General features: G+C 41.8%; 1 protein-coding gene across 1 annotated transcript; it reads left to right on the plus strand.

The window, feature by feature from the left end:
- Positions 1-4,269: 4,269 nt before the first annotated feature.
- LOC118589373 (keratin-associated protein 9-1-like) lies at positions 4,270-14,650 on the plus strand. Its single transcript, XM_036196618.1, has 4 exons — positions 4,270-4,333; positions 14,022-14,073; positions 14,200-14,485; positions 14,537-14,650. The coding sequence occupies exons 1-4, from the start codon at positions 4,270-4,272 to the stop codon at positions 14,648-14,650; spliced, it is 516 nt and encodes a 171-aa protein (XP_036052511.1).
- Positions 14,651-20,286: the final 5,636 nt, after the last annotated feature.

Here is a 20,286-nt window from a genome sequence, read left to right on the forward strand (position 1 = left end):
TATATGAACAAGAGATACTGAGATCATGATTGGAAAAAGCACAGGGACAAATAGCCAAACTAGTGGAAACACGTGAATTGTGAACCAGTAGCTGAGGAGCCCCCATGGAACAGGACCAGGCCCTCTGGATAAGTGAGACAGTTGATTAGCTTGAACTGTTTGGGAGGCCCCCAAGCAGTGGGACCAGACCTGTCCTTGGTGCATGAGCTGGCTTTTTGGAACCTAAGGCATATGCTGAGATACTTTGCTCAGCCTTGGTGCAGGGAGGAAGGGACTGGACCTGCCCTAACTGAATCTACCGGGTTGGGCTGACTCCCCCGGGGAGACCTTGCCTTAGAGGAGGTGAGAATGGGGGGTACATTGGGGTGGAAGGCTGGGGGGTTGGGAGGAGGGAGGAGAGGGGAATCCATGGCTAATATGTAATACAACTAGAAAATCTCTTATATAAAATTAAAAAAGAAACAAAAAAAAGCATAAAAGGGAGGCTACCTAGAAAATGGGACCCTAAGAAAGACACAGGGATCGCCCAATGACAGAGAAATGGATGAGATCTACATGAACAACCTGGACGACAGTGAGAGTGATGAAGGGCGAGGTTCGAGGGAAAGAAAGCTTAGGGGAGCAGGAGATCCCAGCAAGATCAAGAACAGAAAGGGAGAACGAGGAATAACAGACCATGATAAATGAAGACCATATGAGTACAGAAAGAGGCAGAGTGCTGAAGAGGTCCCCAGAAATCCACAATGATACATCCTCTGTAGACTGCTGGCAATGGTCAAGAGAAAGCCTGATCTGACCTTGTCTGGTGATCAGATGGCCAAACACCCTAACGGTTGTGCTGGAACTCTCATCCAATAACTGATGGAAGTGCATGCAGAGATCCTCAGCCAGGCCCCAGGTGGAGCTCCAGGTGTCCAATTGTTGAGAAAGAGGAGGGACTGTAAGAGTGTATATTGTTGAGACCAAAATTGGAAAAGCACAGGGACAAATAGCCAAACAAATAGAAGCACGTGAATTATGAACCAAAGGCTGTGGAGCCCCCAGCTGGAGCAGGCCCTCTGGATAAGTGAGACAATTGAATAGCTTGAACTGTTTGGGAGGCACCCAGGCAGTGGGACCAGGACCTGTCCTTAATGTATGAGCTGGTTGTTTGGAACCTTGGGTTTACACAGGGACACTTTGCTCAGCCTGGAAGGAGGGGACTGGAGCTGCCTGTACTGAATCCACCAGGTTTAAATGAATCCTCAGGGGAATCTTGGCCCTGGAGGAGATGGGAATGGAGGGGAGGGGCTGGGGGGAAGGTGGGAGCGGGGGTGGGAGGGGGGAGGACAGGAGAACCCATGGCTGATGTGTAAAATTAAAACACAAATATAATAAATTGAAAAAAAAAGTCATTCAAACTCCATGCCACAGACATGTGATCACAACCACATTGAATTGTCCTCAGAAATATGAGATGGAATGAAGATATGGACACTGATACTTGTTTTTTAAAAACAGCTACTAAATAAAAAACAATATCATTCCAGAATGTAAGGAAAAAGAGTGCTGTTAATATCATTATTTTAAAGATATAATAGTTTCGATAATAAAAGGAATATCCCAGCTACTCTGCTGAGACAATGCACAACACAGACACAAAGTATTATAATTGTGAAATATTAAGTTGTCCCTGTCAAATCAAGATTACACAAATGGGTTGAGAATTTAGCTCAGTGGGTAGAGCATTTGCTTAGCAAGCATAAGGCCCTAGGTTCGATCCTCAGGACCAAAAAAAAAAAAAAAAAGAATACACAAATATATTCATTATATCCACTATAGTCAAGACAGATCATTTAAAATCCTTCCCCAAGCCAGGCATGGTGGCACATGCCTTTAATTCCAGCACTTGGGAGGCAGAGGCAGGTGGATCTCTGTGAGTTCGAGGCCATCCTGGCCTACACAGTGAGTTCCAGGATAAACTCCTTAACTACACAGAGAAAGCGTCTCAATAGATTTAAAAAAAAATCCTCCCCAAACCCTTGTTGGTAAACCATTAAAATAATAAAGGAATTTGGATACAAATGCAATGTGTATATATGGATTGTTCTCCCACATTTTAAATAGCTAAGAACTAAAAAACAGCATACATAGTGTCAAAAAGATAAAATGCCTAGAAATAAATGTAATGGAAGCTTTGCGAGACCTCTAGACACAACATTATAGACATTTCACTAAGAAATTTCTCAAAGGTTTATTTTTATTTTTAGTGTGTGTGTGTGTCTGTCTCTGTGTGTGTGTGTGTGTGTGTGTGTGTGTGTGTGTGTGTGTATAAGCCACATGTGCTAGTGTCTAAAGAGGCCAGAAGAGGGTGTTGGGTCCCCTGGAGCTAGAGTCATGGGCAATTATGAGCCATCTGACACAGGTGGTAGTAACTGAACTCAGATCCTGTGCAAGAGCAAGTAACATGTGCTCTTCACTGCTCTGCCTCTCCAGCCTCCGACTAAGGCAAATTTATCAATAGTTCTGCTCTTAGATATTTTACTTTAAAAAAGTCTATTAACCAAAAGACCCATTCACTACCTTACATAAAAGAATTATTTTTAATATTTTAATAACCTCAAATTGCTCATAATTCCTCAAAATATCATATGAACAATAGAGGACAGAAATTATGTTCTATCAATTTACTGGGAGATTATAAACCAGTGATAATGAATGAATTACCTGGATGAATTTATGGTGCTAGGATACATAAAAGTAGCAAATTCTATACTATTTTGCCCATATAAAGCTTAAAGATAGCTGGAAGTGACCTATAATTTCTTATATTAATGAATAGATGTGAGGAGATTCTACTCTGAGAAGATGGTGCTAAGTTCAACTTCTCAATGTGGTTGTAGTGACTTGGGTATGTTCACCTTGTGATGACGTTGTAAACTAATAATTTCAACACTTCTTTCATGAATGCTGTCTGGAAAAAAAAATTTGTCAGCTCGACACAAGGTAAAGTCATCAGGAAGGAGGGAGCTTCAGTTAAGAAAATGCCTTCATAAGATTGGACTGTACATGAGCTTGTAGGGCATTTTCATAATTATTGATTGATGGAGGAAGTTTCAGCCCATTGTGAGTGGTGCCATCCCTGGACTTGTGGTCCTGAGTTCTGTAAGAAAGCAGGTTGAGCAAACCTTGAGGAGCAAGTTAGTAATCAGCACCCCTCCATGGCCGCTGCATCAGCTCCTGCCTCCAGGTTCCTGCCCTGCTTGAGTTCCTGCCCTCATTGCTCTTGACGATGAACTGTTAATGGAATTGAGAGTGAAATAAACCTTTCCTCCCCAACTTGCTTTTGGTCATGGAGTTCATCACAGCAATAGTAACCTAACTAAGACAAATGCAATATCTCATAAAACTTGTGAATATAGTAGAGCTTACCTATAACCCAGACGTCATCTCCTCTAAACTATTCCTTTGTTCACTCAGAAGAACAAAGGAAGGAAAAGAGAAGTCAGTCACCCAAGATCACTGACTCCATTACTTTACAGGGTTAGGACAAGAACAACCAGCACATTTGGTATTCCTAGAATGTATCTCAGTTATTTCTGGCCCCACATATATAGATTTTCCCATTCTGGAAAATTATATTAGACGGCTGGTCACCAAGGATGCAACATTGGTTGATTATTTTTAATCTGAGTACCAGCCTTCTGCTTTTACTCACTTGACCTGGTACTGTTCTGCATGGGAATGCATTTTACCAACCATTTCCCTAATGCCTAAAACACACATGGAACACACAGGTGTGAAGTTTGGTATGGACACATGTGCATACACTACTCCTGCATGGAACTTCTGAGGATAATAAGAGACATGGAACCAGGCATTGCATTGCTCACTGGGAGGATGACATAATCAGGTTCCTCCCCATATGCTTCCTAATCTAAGCACAAAGGAACAAAGCTATAGAAGAATGACCCTGACCGTTCCAGGCAGCAGGAGCCACCACCACATGACCAAATGATGGTGTGACTCCCTCCTTTCATCTGAAACAGCTGTTATGAGTTAATCTCAACTCACAAATACACTAAATACTTACTTTTGAAAACCCCATTAACAGTTCATAAATAACTTCCTCTTTGTCCATCTTTAATCTGAATATAGGAAGAATAAAAACAACAACAAGGAAAACGCTCACTGTTTGGTGCATACCTTGGAAGCCCAGGGTATGAAAGGCAAAATGAGAAGAAGTCATCATATTCCAGAAAACTGTGAGCAAAGTCCACATCTGACACCATGACCCACTCCTGCTGCTCTCCTTGTTGCCAGCCCAACTGCTGCAAGACCACCTGCTGCAACCATCCACTGCAGCACACCCTGCTGCCAGCCCTGCTGCTGTGTGCCCCGCTGCTACTGACCCACTTCCCAAATGGACATCTGTATATTGTGCTTATATCATGCCCGACATGTCATCTCAGCACAAATTCACTTTTTATCCTTTCTGAAACCCATCAGACTATCAGCAGCAATCTTTAAATGTATCTCCCTTTTAAACAAGCATGATCCCTTGCTCTCACTCTCCTCTTGCTGGGGATGGGGATGGCCCCTGTGCCAGATTCATAACCAGTAGAGGACTAGCCCACCTACACCCCGAGTCAAGATCTTAACACCTCCTTATAAGAACTTGGGAAAACACTTTCATTAAGAAATGGCATGTGTAGCAGGAATCTTAAAGAGTCTTGTTAATAAAATCAAACCTGAGGCCAGTTATTGGGGTGGACGTTGGAAGATCAGAGAAGCAGAACAACCCACAGCTTCCTCACCTTGCCATTTCCTCAGCTGATCCTGTTTCCTCAGACTGGAAGCCTCTGAATCCTCATCCAGAATGAATCTCAGCTGAACTGTGCTGCTCAAAGCCTAAAAGCTTAACCAGCCAAATGCTTCTAGTTTCTAATGTGGCCTTGAACTCACAGAGATGCAGGGGAATTTCTGCCTCTGGAATGCTAGAATTAAAGGCATGAGTGCCACCGTTTTCTAGCCTCTGTATCTAGTGGCTGTCTGTTCTCTGACCCCAGATAAATTTATTAAGGTGCACAATATTTTGAGTAACACAATACCACCACAGGCACTGCAGTTCTCTTTTTCAAACAAGAAACCAAGTGCATCATCTTTCAGTCATAGAGAACAGAAGTCCAATGGGTTAAGGTGACTGCACTGGTGGAGGTGCTCCATCCTGAAATCCCTAGTGGATGATGACTTCCTCACCTGTTCCAGCATCTCGACATCCCTCCCCCACCAGGATCAACGCCTGTGCTTCCCTCCTCAAAGCCAGGAAGGAGTCCTGCATCTCTCTGGGTCTTCTTCCATCCTCCCTTTCTCTCACTCTGGACACAGTCATCAAAAGCTCCCGTGATCAGTTATCATCACTATCACATCTTCTTTGCTCTGTACTCTCAGTTCATGTATGCTGTGTTCTCTTTGTATTCACTTTGGATTCGTCTCCCTCGAAGACTCAATGAATCATCAATAAATTTTGAACCACATTCATTCCATAGTGTCTCTCGTTACTATACTCTGTTAAGTCACGTGCTATGGTATTTGCATGTTGGTAGATTTTCAAGTGTAAAATGTGGTGTTGCATCCCACATTTTCTAGGTATGATATTGCACAGTAGATCTCTGGAGGTTTGTGACATGACATACCTGAAAGCTAATACCCAGTGATCACCAACTCCGCAGTTCCTCCTACCCCAGCCTCCAGAAACCACCTCCTATTCTCCTATTCTGATTTTGACTTTTGCAAATATCATCTGAATAGACTCACACTGCATTGCTCCTCTCTCATATTTCCTCTATCCACTTCTCTGTTGTTAGACACTCCAGTTGTTCCCATATCTGGCCCATTGTTAATAGGGCTTTCATGAATATGTCAGTGCCCAAATATTTTCAATATCCTGATTTCAATTATTTCAGGCAGATACCCTGCAGTGCACCAGCAGGACCATACAGCATTTTGTTTTTAATTTCTTGAGGAATGCTCATCAGTTTTGCCTTCTACCCCATTCCACATTCTACTCCCAGCCTCCCCACACACCCATCAACACCTTTGTCCTTTGTTTGTCCAATTGATAAGAAGCAGGCATATTATTCCAATTTCTCACTGGTCAAATGGTGTTCTAAAGTTTAGTGACATTCCATGCAACATGACCAAAGTGTGTGTGATGTATAATAAAAGAGAAGACTAAGGAAAGGTGTCCCTCCCCTGGGCAGAGCTCAGCTCCTCAGTGCCAGCAGCAGCAGGCATGGCTCACTCAGCTCTAAAGGTCTCTGCTTCCACACCAGGTGTCTTTGGAGAAATGCACATCATTGTAACGAGAGCCTCAGCCAGGCTGGAGTCTACTCTGTGAATCTTGACACCATTCCTTCTCTTGAAGTTACCTTTGCACTACCTGGCTCCTCTCCTACTTGGGTTACTATGCAGTTGTACTTTCAAGGATTGATGGTGCTCCTTAATTTCCTTATTTGGGGTACCAATGGGATCCCATCGGGAATATTTCTGATTTAGGAGAGTTGACTTTTGATATAAGGTAAACACACGCTTCACTCATTTTACTAGATTCAGAGCAGCTAAACCTTGCCAGTGTTGTTTGGCTTTTCCTTGTGGGGCATAAGGAAATATCTCTTCATCCCACTCAGGATACTGACAACAGACCAAAGAAACGATTTCACTCAAGTCCACCCTAGTGCACGGGGCAGTTTACTGGTGTTACTAAAAGGAGCATGGACCACTCAGAGGCAGCTACATCATCAAAAAGTCCATCCCAGCACAGGTGATGTTCATGAAAGCCACACCCCTGAAGTTCCCTGCAGAATCCTCAGGCAGCTTTGAGGTTGGAGAGTCATCTCTTTCCAGAATTGTCACTGTTTCTAGAACCTTGGAGAAGGACCTTATGACTCTTGTAACTTTCAGAACCTACATAGTTCTAGTAAGTTCTGTTCATTCCTGGACTAGGGAGTGTCACTCTAGGAGGGGATGTTTCAATTCTGAGGAGCCAGCCACAGACTTTGAGGGCCTGGCTGTTCCTGGGAAGCCCAGTGCAGAAAATCAGAACCAGGTAAAACAGGTTTCAGACCTAAAGGACGCTATGCTGACCTGTTATTCACCCCCAGACTCATTATCATCTCATTGTAATACACTAGCCTAGTAAAATGTCTCTCTGATGGTGTCATCTTGGTCCAGCCTCCTCCCAAACAGATTCCAACCAGTTCACAGGAGCCTTAGAGGAGAGGACGGGCTACACCAGGAGGGACCTGACTACCTCGTGAAAAGTTGAAGGAAAATACCCTTGTTTGTTTTCTAAACTCTTCCTTCTCCTGACCCTTAAAAGACCCCTCATCCTTTACCTGAAGGGAAGACCACTTCTCCTTCTTCTGGCAAAGAATAAACCTTCCTTCATGGCTGAATTTAACTACAGTTTTGTTATTGTGTCTGGGATGCCTTGAAGGAAGAAAGACTCAGTTCGATGCTTAACCCTTTTGTTCTGTTCCTCTGAGACATAACATTTTAGAGCCAGTTATGACGTGACCCACTGTACTAGCCGAAATGTTCAGTTTCCTTTGACAATGAGTTGATATTACCAGTGAGAAATGAGTGTAACTTCTCTTCTTTATATTGATAATAATGGTTAGAATGTGTTCATTTTGTGATAGTTTCACAAGTTGGAGATGAACAGTTTATATCCGTTTAAAATTCACAGAGGACCTAAAAGCCTGTGAAGGTTTTTAGCCCTCACAGATAAATTAGATATGATGTCAAGTAATCCTAATCCCTTCTCCAAATAGAAGGAAAAGAAAGTGAAAAGGCAACTGGGCAAAGTGGGGAGAGAAAGAACAAGACAGAGGGACAGACAGTAGAGAAGAAAGGATGCCAGCTGGGGAATACACATTTTCTCAAGAGTTCATGGAATCGTCTCCAACAGGGTCACATCCTAGGACATGCAGCAAGTCTGAACAATTATAAAGCATTAAATATTTGCTTATCTCCCTGTGCACGGCCTTGGAATGAAAGTACAAGGTCCAGCAAGAAAAACAATACAAATGCAAGAAGATTAAACAACTTGCACACTGTGCACAGTGTGTGTGTGTGTGTGTGTGTGTGTGTGTGTGCGCGCGTGCATGTGCATCCTCATGTGTGAGTGCATGTGTTCACCAGCCACAGTGAACATGTGGATGGCAGAAGACAACCTCATTTATCAGTCCTCACCTTTGGCCTTGTTTGAGATCGTGTCACATGACTGCTTCGTATACCAAGCTGGTTGACCCTTCTGGTGATTCTCCTATCTCCACTTCCCATCTCATTGCCGGAGCTCTGTGATTACAGATGTATGTAGTCCATGTTCAGTTTTACATCGGCTCTAGGGATCTGAACTCAGGTCCCCCCCCCCCTTGCACAGCAAGGGCTTTACCCACTAAGCCAGCTCCCCCAGATGAACGATGTATTTGTTTTAATCATCAGTAGGTCACTGAAGAAATCTGGGAGAAAATGTGAAACTTCCAATGAAAATGTAAGCATGATATAACAGAATCTGAATGTAGATTCAGGAAGAACGTTTGTAACTGTGGTTGCTTACATTAATAAAGTAGACTGCTTTCAAATAAATGACCTTATTGTACATGGCAAGGTTTAGAAAAATGAGAGTAATCCAAACCCAGCACTGGTATAGGAAAGAAAAGGAGAGGGGGGGAGGAGAGAGAGAGAGAGAGAGAGAGAGAGAGAGAGAGAGAGAGCGCTAAAGTTATTGAGAAAAAGATTAAAAGAACATTTTATTGAATGAGGGGAATGGAAAGCTTTTTCTCTAAAGTCGTTCACTATTCTCATTAAAATGGTGCTTGGCCTCAACCAGATAGCACAGTAGAGCTTGCCCTGGTGGCATGGGCCCAGGAGAGCAGGCCCCAAGGATGTGAGAGTGGGAGAGCTGGCCTCACCTCTTGCCATCTGCCACAGGCAGAAGAGCTAGCCCCCCTCACCTGAACAGAAGGAAGGACTGGCCCTGGTGGTGCAGAGGCAGGAGATCTGGTGTGCTGACTAACTCTGTTATCACCCAGGCCCATCCCATCATCTATCTCATCTACAAAGTGCTAGAGCATGTGAAGGGGCCAGTCCTGCTGACCCAAAGCTTCAAGATCTCCACGACACAGGGCAACAATGGGATATCTGAGAGGATCCAGGTGAGGATCCAGCATTGATAGTGTAGCAGAAGGCAGAGGCCCCAGACCAGACCAGTGACTCATTGAAAAGAACATCTGCAAGGAAAGCTGTTTGGGCAAAAGGGTGTACTGTGTGACATATCATGACACACTGCAGCTTTCGTTGTGAGATGTTTTGGTTTTTTGGGTTTGGGGGTTTTGTTTTTGTTTTGGGAAGAAGATTGCAAGGGCAGAGGACAGACAGATATGGAAGGATGGGGAAGATGAGTGGGATTGGGATGCATGACGTGAAATTCACAAAGTATCAATAAAACATTTTTTAAAATGGTGCTTGGAATACTAGGTGAAGCAATAAGGCAAAAGTAAATGAAAATAGTACAAATAAAAAAGAAAAATATTCCAACTTCTACCTGATATGATCCTATACTTAGACCCTAAAGATTACATCAAAAACTCTTCAAACTGGAGGCTAGCCAGGCGGTGGTGGCGCACACCTGTAATCCCAGCACTCGGGAGACAGAGGCAGGTGGATCTCTGTGAGTTCGAGGCCAGCCTGTCTACAGAGCAAGATCCAGGACAGGCTCCAAAGCTACAGAGAAACCCTGTCTTGAAAAACTAACTAAATAAATAAATAAATAACTAAGTAACTAACTAAATAAATAAATAATAAAAAATAACACTGGAGGCTAAAGAAATGTCTCAGCAATTAGGAGCACCTACTTCCCAGAGGACCTGAGTTCGGGGATCCAGTGCTCTCTTTTGGCCTCACTTGGCTCCTGAAAACACACACACTGTGCATACAAATTCACACAGGCACACACACATAGGCATTAAAACATACACAAATTATTTTTCAAAAACTCGTAACTAATGGAGAATTGTAGCAAAGTGGAAAGGTACAAGTACACAATCAGTAGGATGATTGGGTATTTGACACACAGAAGGCTGAGTTCAAGGCTAGCCTTGACTATTATCAATAGGGCTGGCATGAATGTGGGGGTGCTAGGATCTCACCAGAATTCTCATTTTGTTGTTTCAAATAAATATACTGAAATGTAGATGCTGGGCGACATGAGATTTTTCCTTTTGATTGTTTAAGGAGTCTCTGTAATCATTTCTATACCTACTGAACCATTTCATATTCCTACCAAAATTCAATTTAATCACTGACTCGTTAACACATTTATTCTTATTTTACTGATATTGGGAATAAAACTTCAATGTTGTGATCATCCTAAAAACCAATAGTATATCAATATTTAGTGGCATCTCACATAATCAGAGTCAAAGGTGCGATGTTCCTGGTGACCTGGAAGACCAAGCAAAGCTGTCCCTCCTCTGTCTCACACTCACGCAGGCATCATCAAGCACAGGTGTGTCCCACCATCTCCAAACATCCAACGTGGACTACCCAAATACATTTTGAGTAATGCATATTTATTTTTCAAAGTCCTCAAAGTGTTGTACCCTCTACTAATTAATCTTGAAGTCACTCATTCTTTCATGTTGTCCTTGTACAATGAGTCTTTACTCCTATGTACATTGCTGCTGAAATCAACTTTCCAAGGATAATCTAAGCTATTGATTTTCAGTCTTCGGGCACCTGAGAACACAGGCCCAGTGGTGGTGTTTCTGATGTATAATAGTAAAGTAACCTTCAGGTAGCACTGAGGAACAATCTTTTTGACAGAGTTCTGTTTCAGATATGTCACCTGCCTAGGCAGCCACACAGCCTGGGACCAGGTAAAACAGGTTCCAGTTCTATGCTGACCTGCTATTCACCCCCAGATTCATTACCATCTCATTGGAATACATGCCTCTAGGAAGATTCCTCCCCAGCAGTGTCATCTTGGCCTAGACTGCATCTATCCCAGATTGAAATCATCTTATATGAGGGTGGAAGGCATAGAATGCCCACCAGAGAGACTGGCATGACCCTTCTCTGAAAGAGTTCAAGGAAAACATTGCACCAGCTGTTTAAATCCTTGCTATGTTCCCTCATACTCAAAGAACCCTCATCCTTTGAGTGGAAAGCTGATTTGTCCATCATTTCTAGCTCCTCCTTACCTCTGCCAAAAAGTCAATCTTTTTTCACACAGAGAGGAGAGAGGAGAGGCTCTAGAAGAGACTAATAGAAAGTCAGGCTAGAAGCCAACCATTGAGTCCATCACTGTGGGTGCCATAGCATTATGCTCATTCCCCAATAAACTTTTGAATCTAAGTGCAAGCAAGGACCAGCTTTGCCAAAAATAACTCTTACAGGCAACAGACACTTGACCCCATGAACAGATGGTAATCTGAGCAGGAATGATGCCAACTAGTTAGCCAATAGAGGATTACTGTCCACATATATGAGAATTTATATTTTTGGTTGTGAGCCTAGCCTTTAACGGCTGAGCCATCTCAAAGTTAAAATGGAAAAAAAAAAAGCCTAAATGGTCAAATTATTTGAAGACCTTTTAAAAAACAAAAGTTACAAATGGCTAAAAGAATACATGAAAAAAAGTTCAACACCATTAGCCACCAGGAAATACAAATCAAAACTTCCTTGAAATTCTATCTTACTCCCCTGAAGAACAGTTGTCATTAAGAAAAAAAAAAGCAGCAACAACATCAAGTGCTGGTGAGGATCCAGGGGGAAAGGAAACCTTTACACACTATTAATGGGAATGGAAATTAGCACAGTCTGTATGGAAATTGGCTTGTAGAATCTTAAATAAAATAAATAAATAAATTCGAAAAATTAAAACCACCACATGACCACTCCACAGTACACACAAAAAAAAGAATCAGCCTGTGTGTTTGTCAGCGGATGGATGCATAAGTAAAATATGGTGTACATAGGGAAGAATAAACGATGTAATTTGCCAGAAAAATGGATGATACTTGGAGATCGTCTTATTAAGTGAAGTAAGTAGGACTCAAAAGACAAAAGTCATGTTTCCATCATGTAAGGAGAGGTGGGTACACAAAAGAAACAATAGGACTATTTGGGAAGAAAAATGAATCAAGAGGAAGCCACAGTGGGCATAAGAGAGGGTAGTCGCTAAGTGAATTTGATAAAACTGTGTTATATACGTTCATGAAAATATGATCAAATGCACTGTTTTGTAAAATCAGTGCATGCTAATAAAAATTAATCATTTTCTGTAAGTCATAAGAAACAAAAATGAAAGTTTTAAAATACATATAGTGCAGCCAGGCTGTGGTCACGCATCCCTTTAATCCCAGCATTAGGGAGGCAGAAGCAGGCAGATCTCTGTGAGTTCAAGACCAGCCTGGCCTGAAGAGTGAGATCCAGGACATACAGGACTACACAGACTACACAGAGAAACTCTGTCTCAAAAAACCAAATATATATATGAAACTATCCAAGAATAAAACTAGTAGAAGAAGGACTAGGCTCCTGCAAAGGAACATATTAGCGTTTCATGATAAGCAAGCTTCAGGTTCCCTGCTGTAGTGTTTAAAGCAGAAACAACTGTAGCAGCATTGTTCTGAATAATTTCCAACTACACACAATCTGTTTTCTAAGGAAAAAAGTTCCATTCAATGAGCAATGTCAAAGTCATTTGGTGGAAGATTACACAAGAATGGGAAGGAACAAACTGGGGATCATGATGGTGAAGATTGACACAATCCACAATCATCCTACAAGTAAAGACACAGACCAATTCTGATTTGCAAAGACATTAAAAGTGATGCTAAGGTTGGACGACTGACCCTAAAAGACAGTGAGACACAGTGTTTGAGGATGAGTGATATGAAATGGATTGTAAGGACCGGGGTTAATTTCCATTTCATTAATAATGGTAAGGCTGCATTCCCATTTTATTCTCTCAGATGGGAAATTAATAATTGATGTATTTTTAGTATGAATAGTAGACTGGGGAGAGAGAGATGCACACCTCAGTTAGGAAATATATTATGTATGTCTCAAACAGTCATGAGTCTATCATGGAATGGAAAGAAAGAGGAAGAACAGAGAAGAAAATGAAGGAGAAAGACAGACAGAGAGTGACGAAGACAGAGGTTCAGAGAACTAAGCAGATGGAAGGCAATAGGGAGATCACCAGGTTAAGATCACTGCCCCAGTTGACAGCCAGATGTACACAGGAGTCACTTGCTCAAATTCCTTGGTCTGTATCTGAGAACTTCCTGTCCATGAGCTAGAATCACAGTCATTCAGAACTGACGGTCACCACACTCCACCAATGTCTTCTTATCCTAATATGTTGTTTCTTTTTATACCCATCAGTTCTGGTTCTACACTGCTATGAAACACATCATTCCACACACCCTTATCTCAAACCACCTTTAAATGAGGTCCCACATACACAGGGATAGGAATTTACACAGAGACTGATACCTGTGAAAATTTGGAATTGGGATTTGTGGGCAAACACACAGAGAAATAGGCGGTGAGTTCACAGTTGTGAATACAGCACCATCATACCCAGAGACATATGTAAATCTAAGTGCAGAGAGCAGAAGAAAGTTGTAAGAACAAACTAATGTTGACCTTCCCATAGAGGCAAGAACTACCAAAGGACCAGATGACAATTAATAACAACAGCACTGAAGGGCTGAACCCATGAGTTACTGGAACACATTCAAGTGCGTAATTTCCAAGTAAGAAATGAACACGTTCAAATGATTCAGAGCATTAGGTGAGGATATCCTTCCTCAAAAACACAAATTAAATACGGAAATGACAAACAAAGAGAAAGAGCCTTTCTGATTGGCCCAAACCTTGGAGGCCTGTTGCATAAAAGGCCCTGAGTAGAAGAACTTGCTACACTATTAAAAACCCAACTGTGAACAGAGTATCACCCTCCACACCTGATACCATGATCCTCTGCAGCTGCCCACCTTGCTGTCAGCCTAGCTGCTGCAAGACCACCTGCTGCAAGACCACCTCTTGCTGTGAAGCCAGCAGCTGCCCTGAGTCCATCTGCTGCCAGCCTTGCTGTCCCCCAAGATGCTGCAGCATACCCTGCTGCCAGTGCAACATCAAGTCTGTCAGCAACTGCTGCCAGACCTGCTGCCCACCAACCTGCTGTGAAAGCACATGCTGCAAGACCACCTGTTGCAAGCCAACCTGTGTGAGCATCTGCTGCAGCACACCCTGCTGCCATCCTTGCTGCTGTGAGCCCAGCTGCTGCCAGCCCTGCTGCCAGCCCAGCTCCATAAATATCAGCTGTCAACCAACTTGCTGTGAAACCACTTGCTGCGAGACTACCTGTTGCAAAACAAATTGTGTGACCATTGGTTGCAGCACACCCTGCTGCCAGCCCTGCTGCTGTGTACCCATCTGCTGCTGTGTGCCCACCTGCTGCCAGCCCTACTTCTTACAGCTCTGTTGCCAACCAACTTGCTGTGAAACCACCTGCCACAAGTCCACCTCTTTTCAACCAACCTGTGTGAGCATCAGCTGCAGCACACCCTGCTGTCAGCCCTCTTGCTGCTGACCAACTCCACAAAGGAACATCCACACTGCCATGCTCTGGGGAGAGCTGATGTGCCCTAGCTGCACGAAGCCACATCTCAGCCTTTGCTGACCACCTTCATGTTCTCACCAGGAAACCTGACCAATGTAAATTCCTACTTAAGTGTTGGAAATGCTTTGAGGAAGGATGGAGTCCCTCACCCTCACTCTCCTCATATCCGAAGATTATGGATCCTGTGCCATCTTCATGGGGTGCTGATGTGAAGGTCTGGAATCAGTCTAAATTCTGAGCCAAGATCTTTATATCTCTCACCAAATAACTTAACAAAACACTTCCCCAAAATAACTTTATTTAACCACTTATCTTCTCAACTGGATTTTCTTCTGTACTTCTCCAGATTTTTGTGTACTGTTTCCTTTTTCATGCTCACTTGTGAGTTGTGTCCCTGTAAGCAAGAAATTTTAATAAACTCTGTGCTATCATCATTCCATTTTCTCTGTGATTTTATTTTGATAAATCACTTAATAAAAAATCCACAGAGTCAACAGACTTTCAAGTGCTCAACATGGTGCCCTGCACTAGTAACATCAGCATATGGTGAACAGCATATCCATGGAGAATTTCTATCTGGAATAATTGGAAGTTAGTGTCCATTGTTTGTGATCTTCCTAGTTCCTCCACCTCAGCTCCCATAAACCAAGGGTCAGTTCTCTTCTTTGATGTCTGACTTTTATAATATCATTTGGGTGGAATCATTTATAACAGTGGCTTTTCTGTCATATTTTCTTTATCATTTACTTGTCAAAGAGCATCTCAGTTTCAGCCACATCTTATCACTTCTTAATTAGAGTGGGATAAACTTGGGAGTGTCAATATCCCTCTAGGGTTCTGATTTTCACCATATCATTTGCTAGAAAATGGGTGCATAAGATTATCATGTTGAATGAAATAAACTAAACTCAATAAGACAAAATATCAACCAAGTACTCTCATTTGGAAACCCAAGATTTTACAGAGAAACAAAAATATTATAGATTGCCTGTGAGAAAGAGGGCCACTGTCAAGGGAGGATCTATGAAAGAGCAAATATCATCGAAGTACATGTGTACATGATATACTTAAAGGGATTTCATAGATTTCCTCACTATATTCAATAAATGGGCTTGATTAAAAATGAAATTTACATTTAAAAAGGATTCTGATTTCAGTGAACTTGAACAAATACCCTGAGTTATGGCTACTGGGTCATAAAATGTTTTTACTTTTGTTTGGTTTTGTTTTTGAGGTGTCTTTGTAATGTTCTGCACACCTGATGTGCTTCTTCATATTCCCAATGTTGTATAAGAGTCTCAGTTTCTGGTGCTAGAGAGATGGCTCAGCTGTTAAGAGCACACATGGCTCTTGAGGAGCACATGGGTTCAATTCCCAGCCTCCACACAGCAGCTCACAACCACTGCAATTCTACTTGCTAGATATCCAGTGCCCCCTTCTGACATCCCTGGGTATGTGCTGTATATACATACATGCAGGCAAAACATTCATATACATAAAACATAATAAATAAATACTTTTAGTTTTTTAATGTTTGAAGTGCCTCAAATTCTCCACACATGTATCAACACCTTTGGCGCTCTTCTTGTTCTGATACTAAACAGACAACATTCTAATACAGCAACTGTTATATGCTCAAATAATATTCCAATGTTTGGCGATATCTCATGCTATCAGGGCAAAATTAAGGAGTCAAGGAAGGAACCAGGTCCGTCTGCTGTGCCGCACTGGGCAAGACCTTTCTCAGTGTAGCTCCCTGGACTCTAGACTCCCATGCTTCATCATGCAGTTATCTTTAGAGGAATGGCATTCTTTCCCACCACCTGCACCAGGGCCTGCTCTCCTCAAACTCTGAGTTACTCCTTTCCACAAAATGGCTCTGTAGCTACTTGTGCTATTATTCTCTTTTTAATAATAAATGAAACAGCCAGGCAATATTGGCACATGCTTTTGATCCCAGCACTCGGGAGGCAGAGCCAGGTGGATCTCTGGGAGTTTGAGGCATGCCTGGTCTACTGAGTGATATCCATCACAGGCACCAAAACTACACAGAGAAACCCAGTCTCAAAAAACAACAACAACAAAAACCAGAATATCTCTATGTCGTCCTTCTGTATGCCTTCAGAGAAGCATGACTAGGAATAATTGCATTTCATCTGTGGAAATAAAAACTCACAAACACACTGATGTTCACACTCTATTTCTCTCAAGTTCTCTTCTTCTATCTCTCATTTCCTACCTCTTTCCTTTCTTCTGCTTCCCCTTATATATCATCACATCACAATGAAAGGTGCATTTGAGGGTCAATGTGCATTCCTGGAGCAAACAGCAGAGCCATTTACCATGGCAACACACAGGCAGAGACACGGTGTTTGGCACTTTCCCAGGAAGTGGCATTGAAAGCATCCCAAACCTAAAAAAATTGTTTATCTTGTTTGCAACCCCCAGATCACAGGGAAGAGAACTTGTAATCCTTTATTTGTTGCACAAATGCTAAATGGTCTTATAATAAAAACCCAGAGCCAGTTACTGTGGTAAATGCTGAAAAATTAGAGTTATAAGGGAACAAGCCACTAGAAAAACTTCTCACCACTACTTAATCCTCAGGACAAATGGAAGGTGAGATCCTATCTCCATGAATCCTCTCACTGAAAGACACTGAGTCCTCAGTCAAAAAAGGGCCTTAGTTCTTGTCTCCTCTAGCCTTATATATATATCACTTTCTTCCTAGTGCTTGGCTTAATGGCATATATGCTTCCCAAATACTGGTAGTAAAGACATGAGATCTCAAGTGCTGGGATTAAAGGTGTGTGCTACCAACTGCCTGGCTCTGTTTCTCTCCTAGACTGAACCAATCTCATGTAGTTCAGTGTGGTCTTGAACTCACAGAGATCCAGATGGATCTCTGCCTCCCAAGTGCTAGGATTAAAGGTTGTGCCACCACTGCCTGGCCTCTATGTTTAATCTAGTGGCTGTCTCTGTCCTCTAATCCTCAAGCAAGCTTTATTTGATATACAATATATCACCATATTTATTCATGACTGTGAAGAAAGACCATCCTCTGTAGCTTTGGCTAATTGTGAAACTTTTCCCACAGTTATATGTACCTAAAACTATTTCTCTCTGGATCTGGTTAAGTGACTAATTGTTATTTGGGAGCTAAACAATAAACAGTTAGTTATCTTACCTTTGAGTCTTGTATTAAAAATCTGAGGTTAGAAGTTCGTACAGAGAGATAATTTCTTGAGAAATTTGTGTAGAGAATTAGTCATTGTCTGTTTTATCAGCCAGACTTTTATCAGGCTGGGAAACTGGCACTAAAATTGTTTTGTGTCTGACTTTAGTTCCACAATCACACACCTGGGAATATGTCCCTGTGCATTTGCTGTGGAGATTGAATCTTACAGAGCATTCAATCTAGTTTGAATTTGTTCTGAGGCCCAAAATCAGCCAATGGTATGGAGCTTGTCTTAGAATTGAGAAGATATTGCTGTTTTCTTTATGTCAGTCTGAGCTAATAATAAAAAACAGGGCCTAAGTGTCTTACAGTCCTCAAGGGATAATATATCTAATTATGAAGCATATTCCAGTATATTTTCTATTTATGAAAATTATACAGCTTAATGAGGAGTCATCTTTAGACAGACCACAGATATAAGTGCCCATAAGTTAGAGATATAATCATGAAGTTGCATGTACATTAATGAAAATGCATGGTAATGGGGAGATTCCACAGCTGTTTTGCACATGTGAATTTACAGACAGAAGCAGCCAGTTTCCAGAGTCTATGGTCCTGTAAGACTTGCTTGAAAGGAGTTCTCCCATCAGAGAGCTATTCATCTGATGGGTTGGCATGTGAATCCTCAATTGCCATCTTCTGGTATTCATGTCATGGCCAGCAACAGCTCCTGACAGTTTGCTTACAGGTATCATGGGTACCATATGAGTACAGTGCCTTCAGAGGCCAAAAGAGGGCATCTGATCCCCTGGGACTGGAGTAATAGACAGTTGTGAACCACCATATAGGTGCTGAGAACTGAATCTGGGCTCTCTGCAAGAGCATCTAGTGTTCTTAACAACTGAGCCACTTCCACAGCCCCCAAAGTATCTTCCTCACCAACTCAGAGCTTCACCTATGATGTCTTTGAAAGTCCCAATGTCTCTGTCAGTAGAGTAGCTGGCCGTTTTCCCAAAGACCACAGAGCTTGCCTATTTTTGTGCTTGTAGATCTGTTGATAATCTGATAGCGTCAGCTTCTTGTCTATGTTTAGTTAACAGGCATACTTCTACAGCTTCTCTTCAATGCGTTTAACTGACACATCCCTTTTTTTAACCTTAAAACCTCTATAAGTATAAAAAGACAAAAGGCAGAATGCTATAACATGTAAGTGCTCAGGAGAAATGTTAACATATGCAAAACATTAGGGTGCCACTATGGATCTAAGCATAGACCTTTAACAGAATAGGTGTGTTGCCATTTTTTTTAACTTTTTGATCAGTTTTATTAATTATTATTAATATTATTATTTATTAATTAAATTAGTTCTCTGATGTTAGAAAATGTTTATAATGCATACTGATTACTCTCACCCCCTACTTTCCCTGATTTCACTGCCAATCCATGTCTATACATCCCCTTCATATAATTCTTTTCCTTACTCATTTTTATTTGATTTGGAGTATGGTCCACAGATTTCAAGCAGGGCTGTCCAAGTGACCATGGGTATGGAGCTATCCACTTCAGCATGGTCAGCTCAGCAGTGGACACAAAACCAGAAAACAATGACTCTTCCTCTCCCAGAATTTATCAATAGACAATAATTCTGCAATAAAGCACCAGGTCTTATGAGCTCCTTCCCCATCAATGGTTGATTATTGACAGGGCCAGTCTTGTGCATATTCAGTGAAAGTCACTACAGCTGCTATGATGTTGTGAAAACCAATGGAAGTCTTGCGCCTTGTAGAATAACATTTTGTAGACTTTACCATCTTCCAAATCTCACATTCTTCCTGCCCTTTTTTTCAGTAGTCTCTGAGCCTTACATTGGGTGGTATAAATATCTTCCTTAGTTCTGTATCATGAATTATTATGTATTTTCAGCATCTTGGGCAGCCATGAGATTGTGCTATATAGATTCAAGACAGTGAGGAGGAAATGTATAATAAAAATATATTATTTTTATATATGAAATTATTACCAGGTATAGTGAAACACAACTTTAATTCTCACATTCAAGGGACAGAGCAGGCAAATCTTTGTGAGATTGGGAAAAGCCTGGTCTACATAGTTTATTCCAGGCCAGCCATGGCTACATAGTGAAACCTTGTGTTGAAAGGAAAAAAAAATGATGAATCCAAGAATAATAAATAAAAATGATGATAATAACATTTTATATAAAACCTTTAACTTTCAAGGTTTTTTAAAAGAAATCTTCAAACTGGTGCCTGAAGAGTGAAGAATATGAACAAGAAAGACCAGAAAGCAAGAGACACAAAGACACAGGTTGAGAGAACAGGCAGATGGAAGAGCAAACAGGAGAACACCAGGATAAGATTACTGGCCCTGCTGACAGACAGATGTGCACAAGAGTCACTGTTTACCCTCC

The sequence above is a fragment of the Onychomys torridus genome, chromosome 8 (genome assembly GCF_903995425.1).
Source record: "Onychomys torridus chromosome 8, mOncTor1.1, whole genome shotgun sequence".
Taxonomy (NCBI): Eukaryota; Metazoa; Chordata; class Mammalia; order Rodentia; family Cricetidae; genus Onychomys; species Onychomys torridus.

Coding starts and splice junctions, on each gene's coding strand:
- LOC118589373 (XM_036196618.1), top strand. CDS start 4,270: ATGACCCACTCCTGCTGCTCTCCTTGTTGCCAGCCCAACTGCTGCAAG. Junction 4,334..14,021: donor CAAGACCACCTGCTGCAACC/ATCCACTGCAGC, acceptor CACCCTCCACAC/CTGATACCATGATCCTCTGC. Junction 14,074..14,199: donor TGCTGTCAGCCTAGCTGCTG/CAAGACCACCTG, acceptor CAACATCAAGTC/TGTCAGCAACTGCTGCCAGA.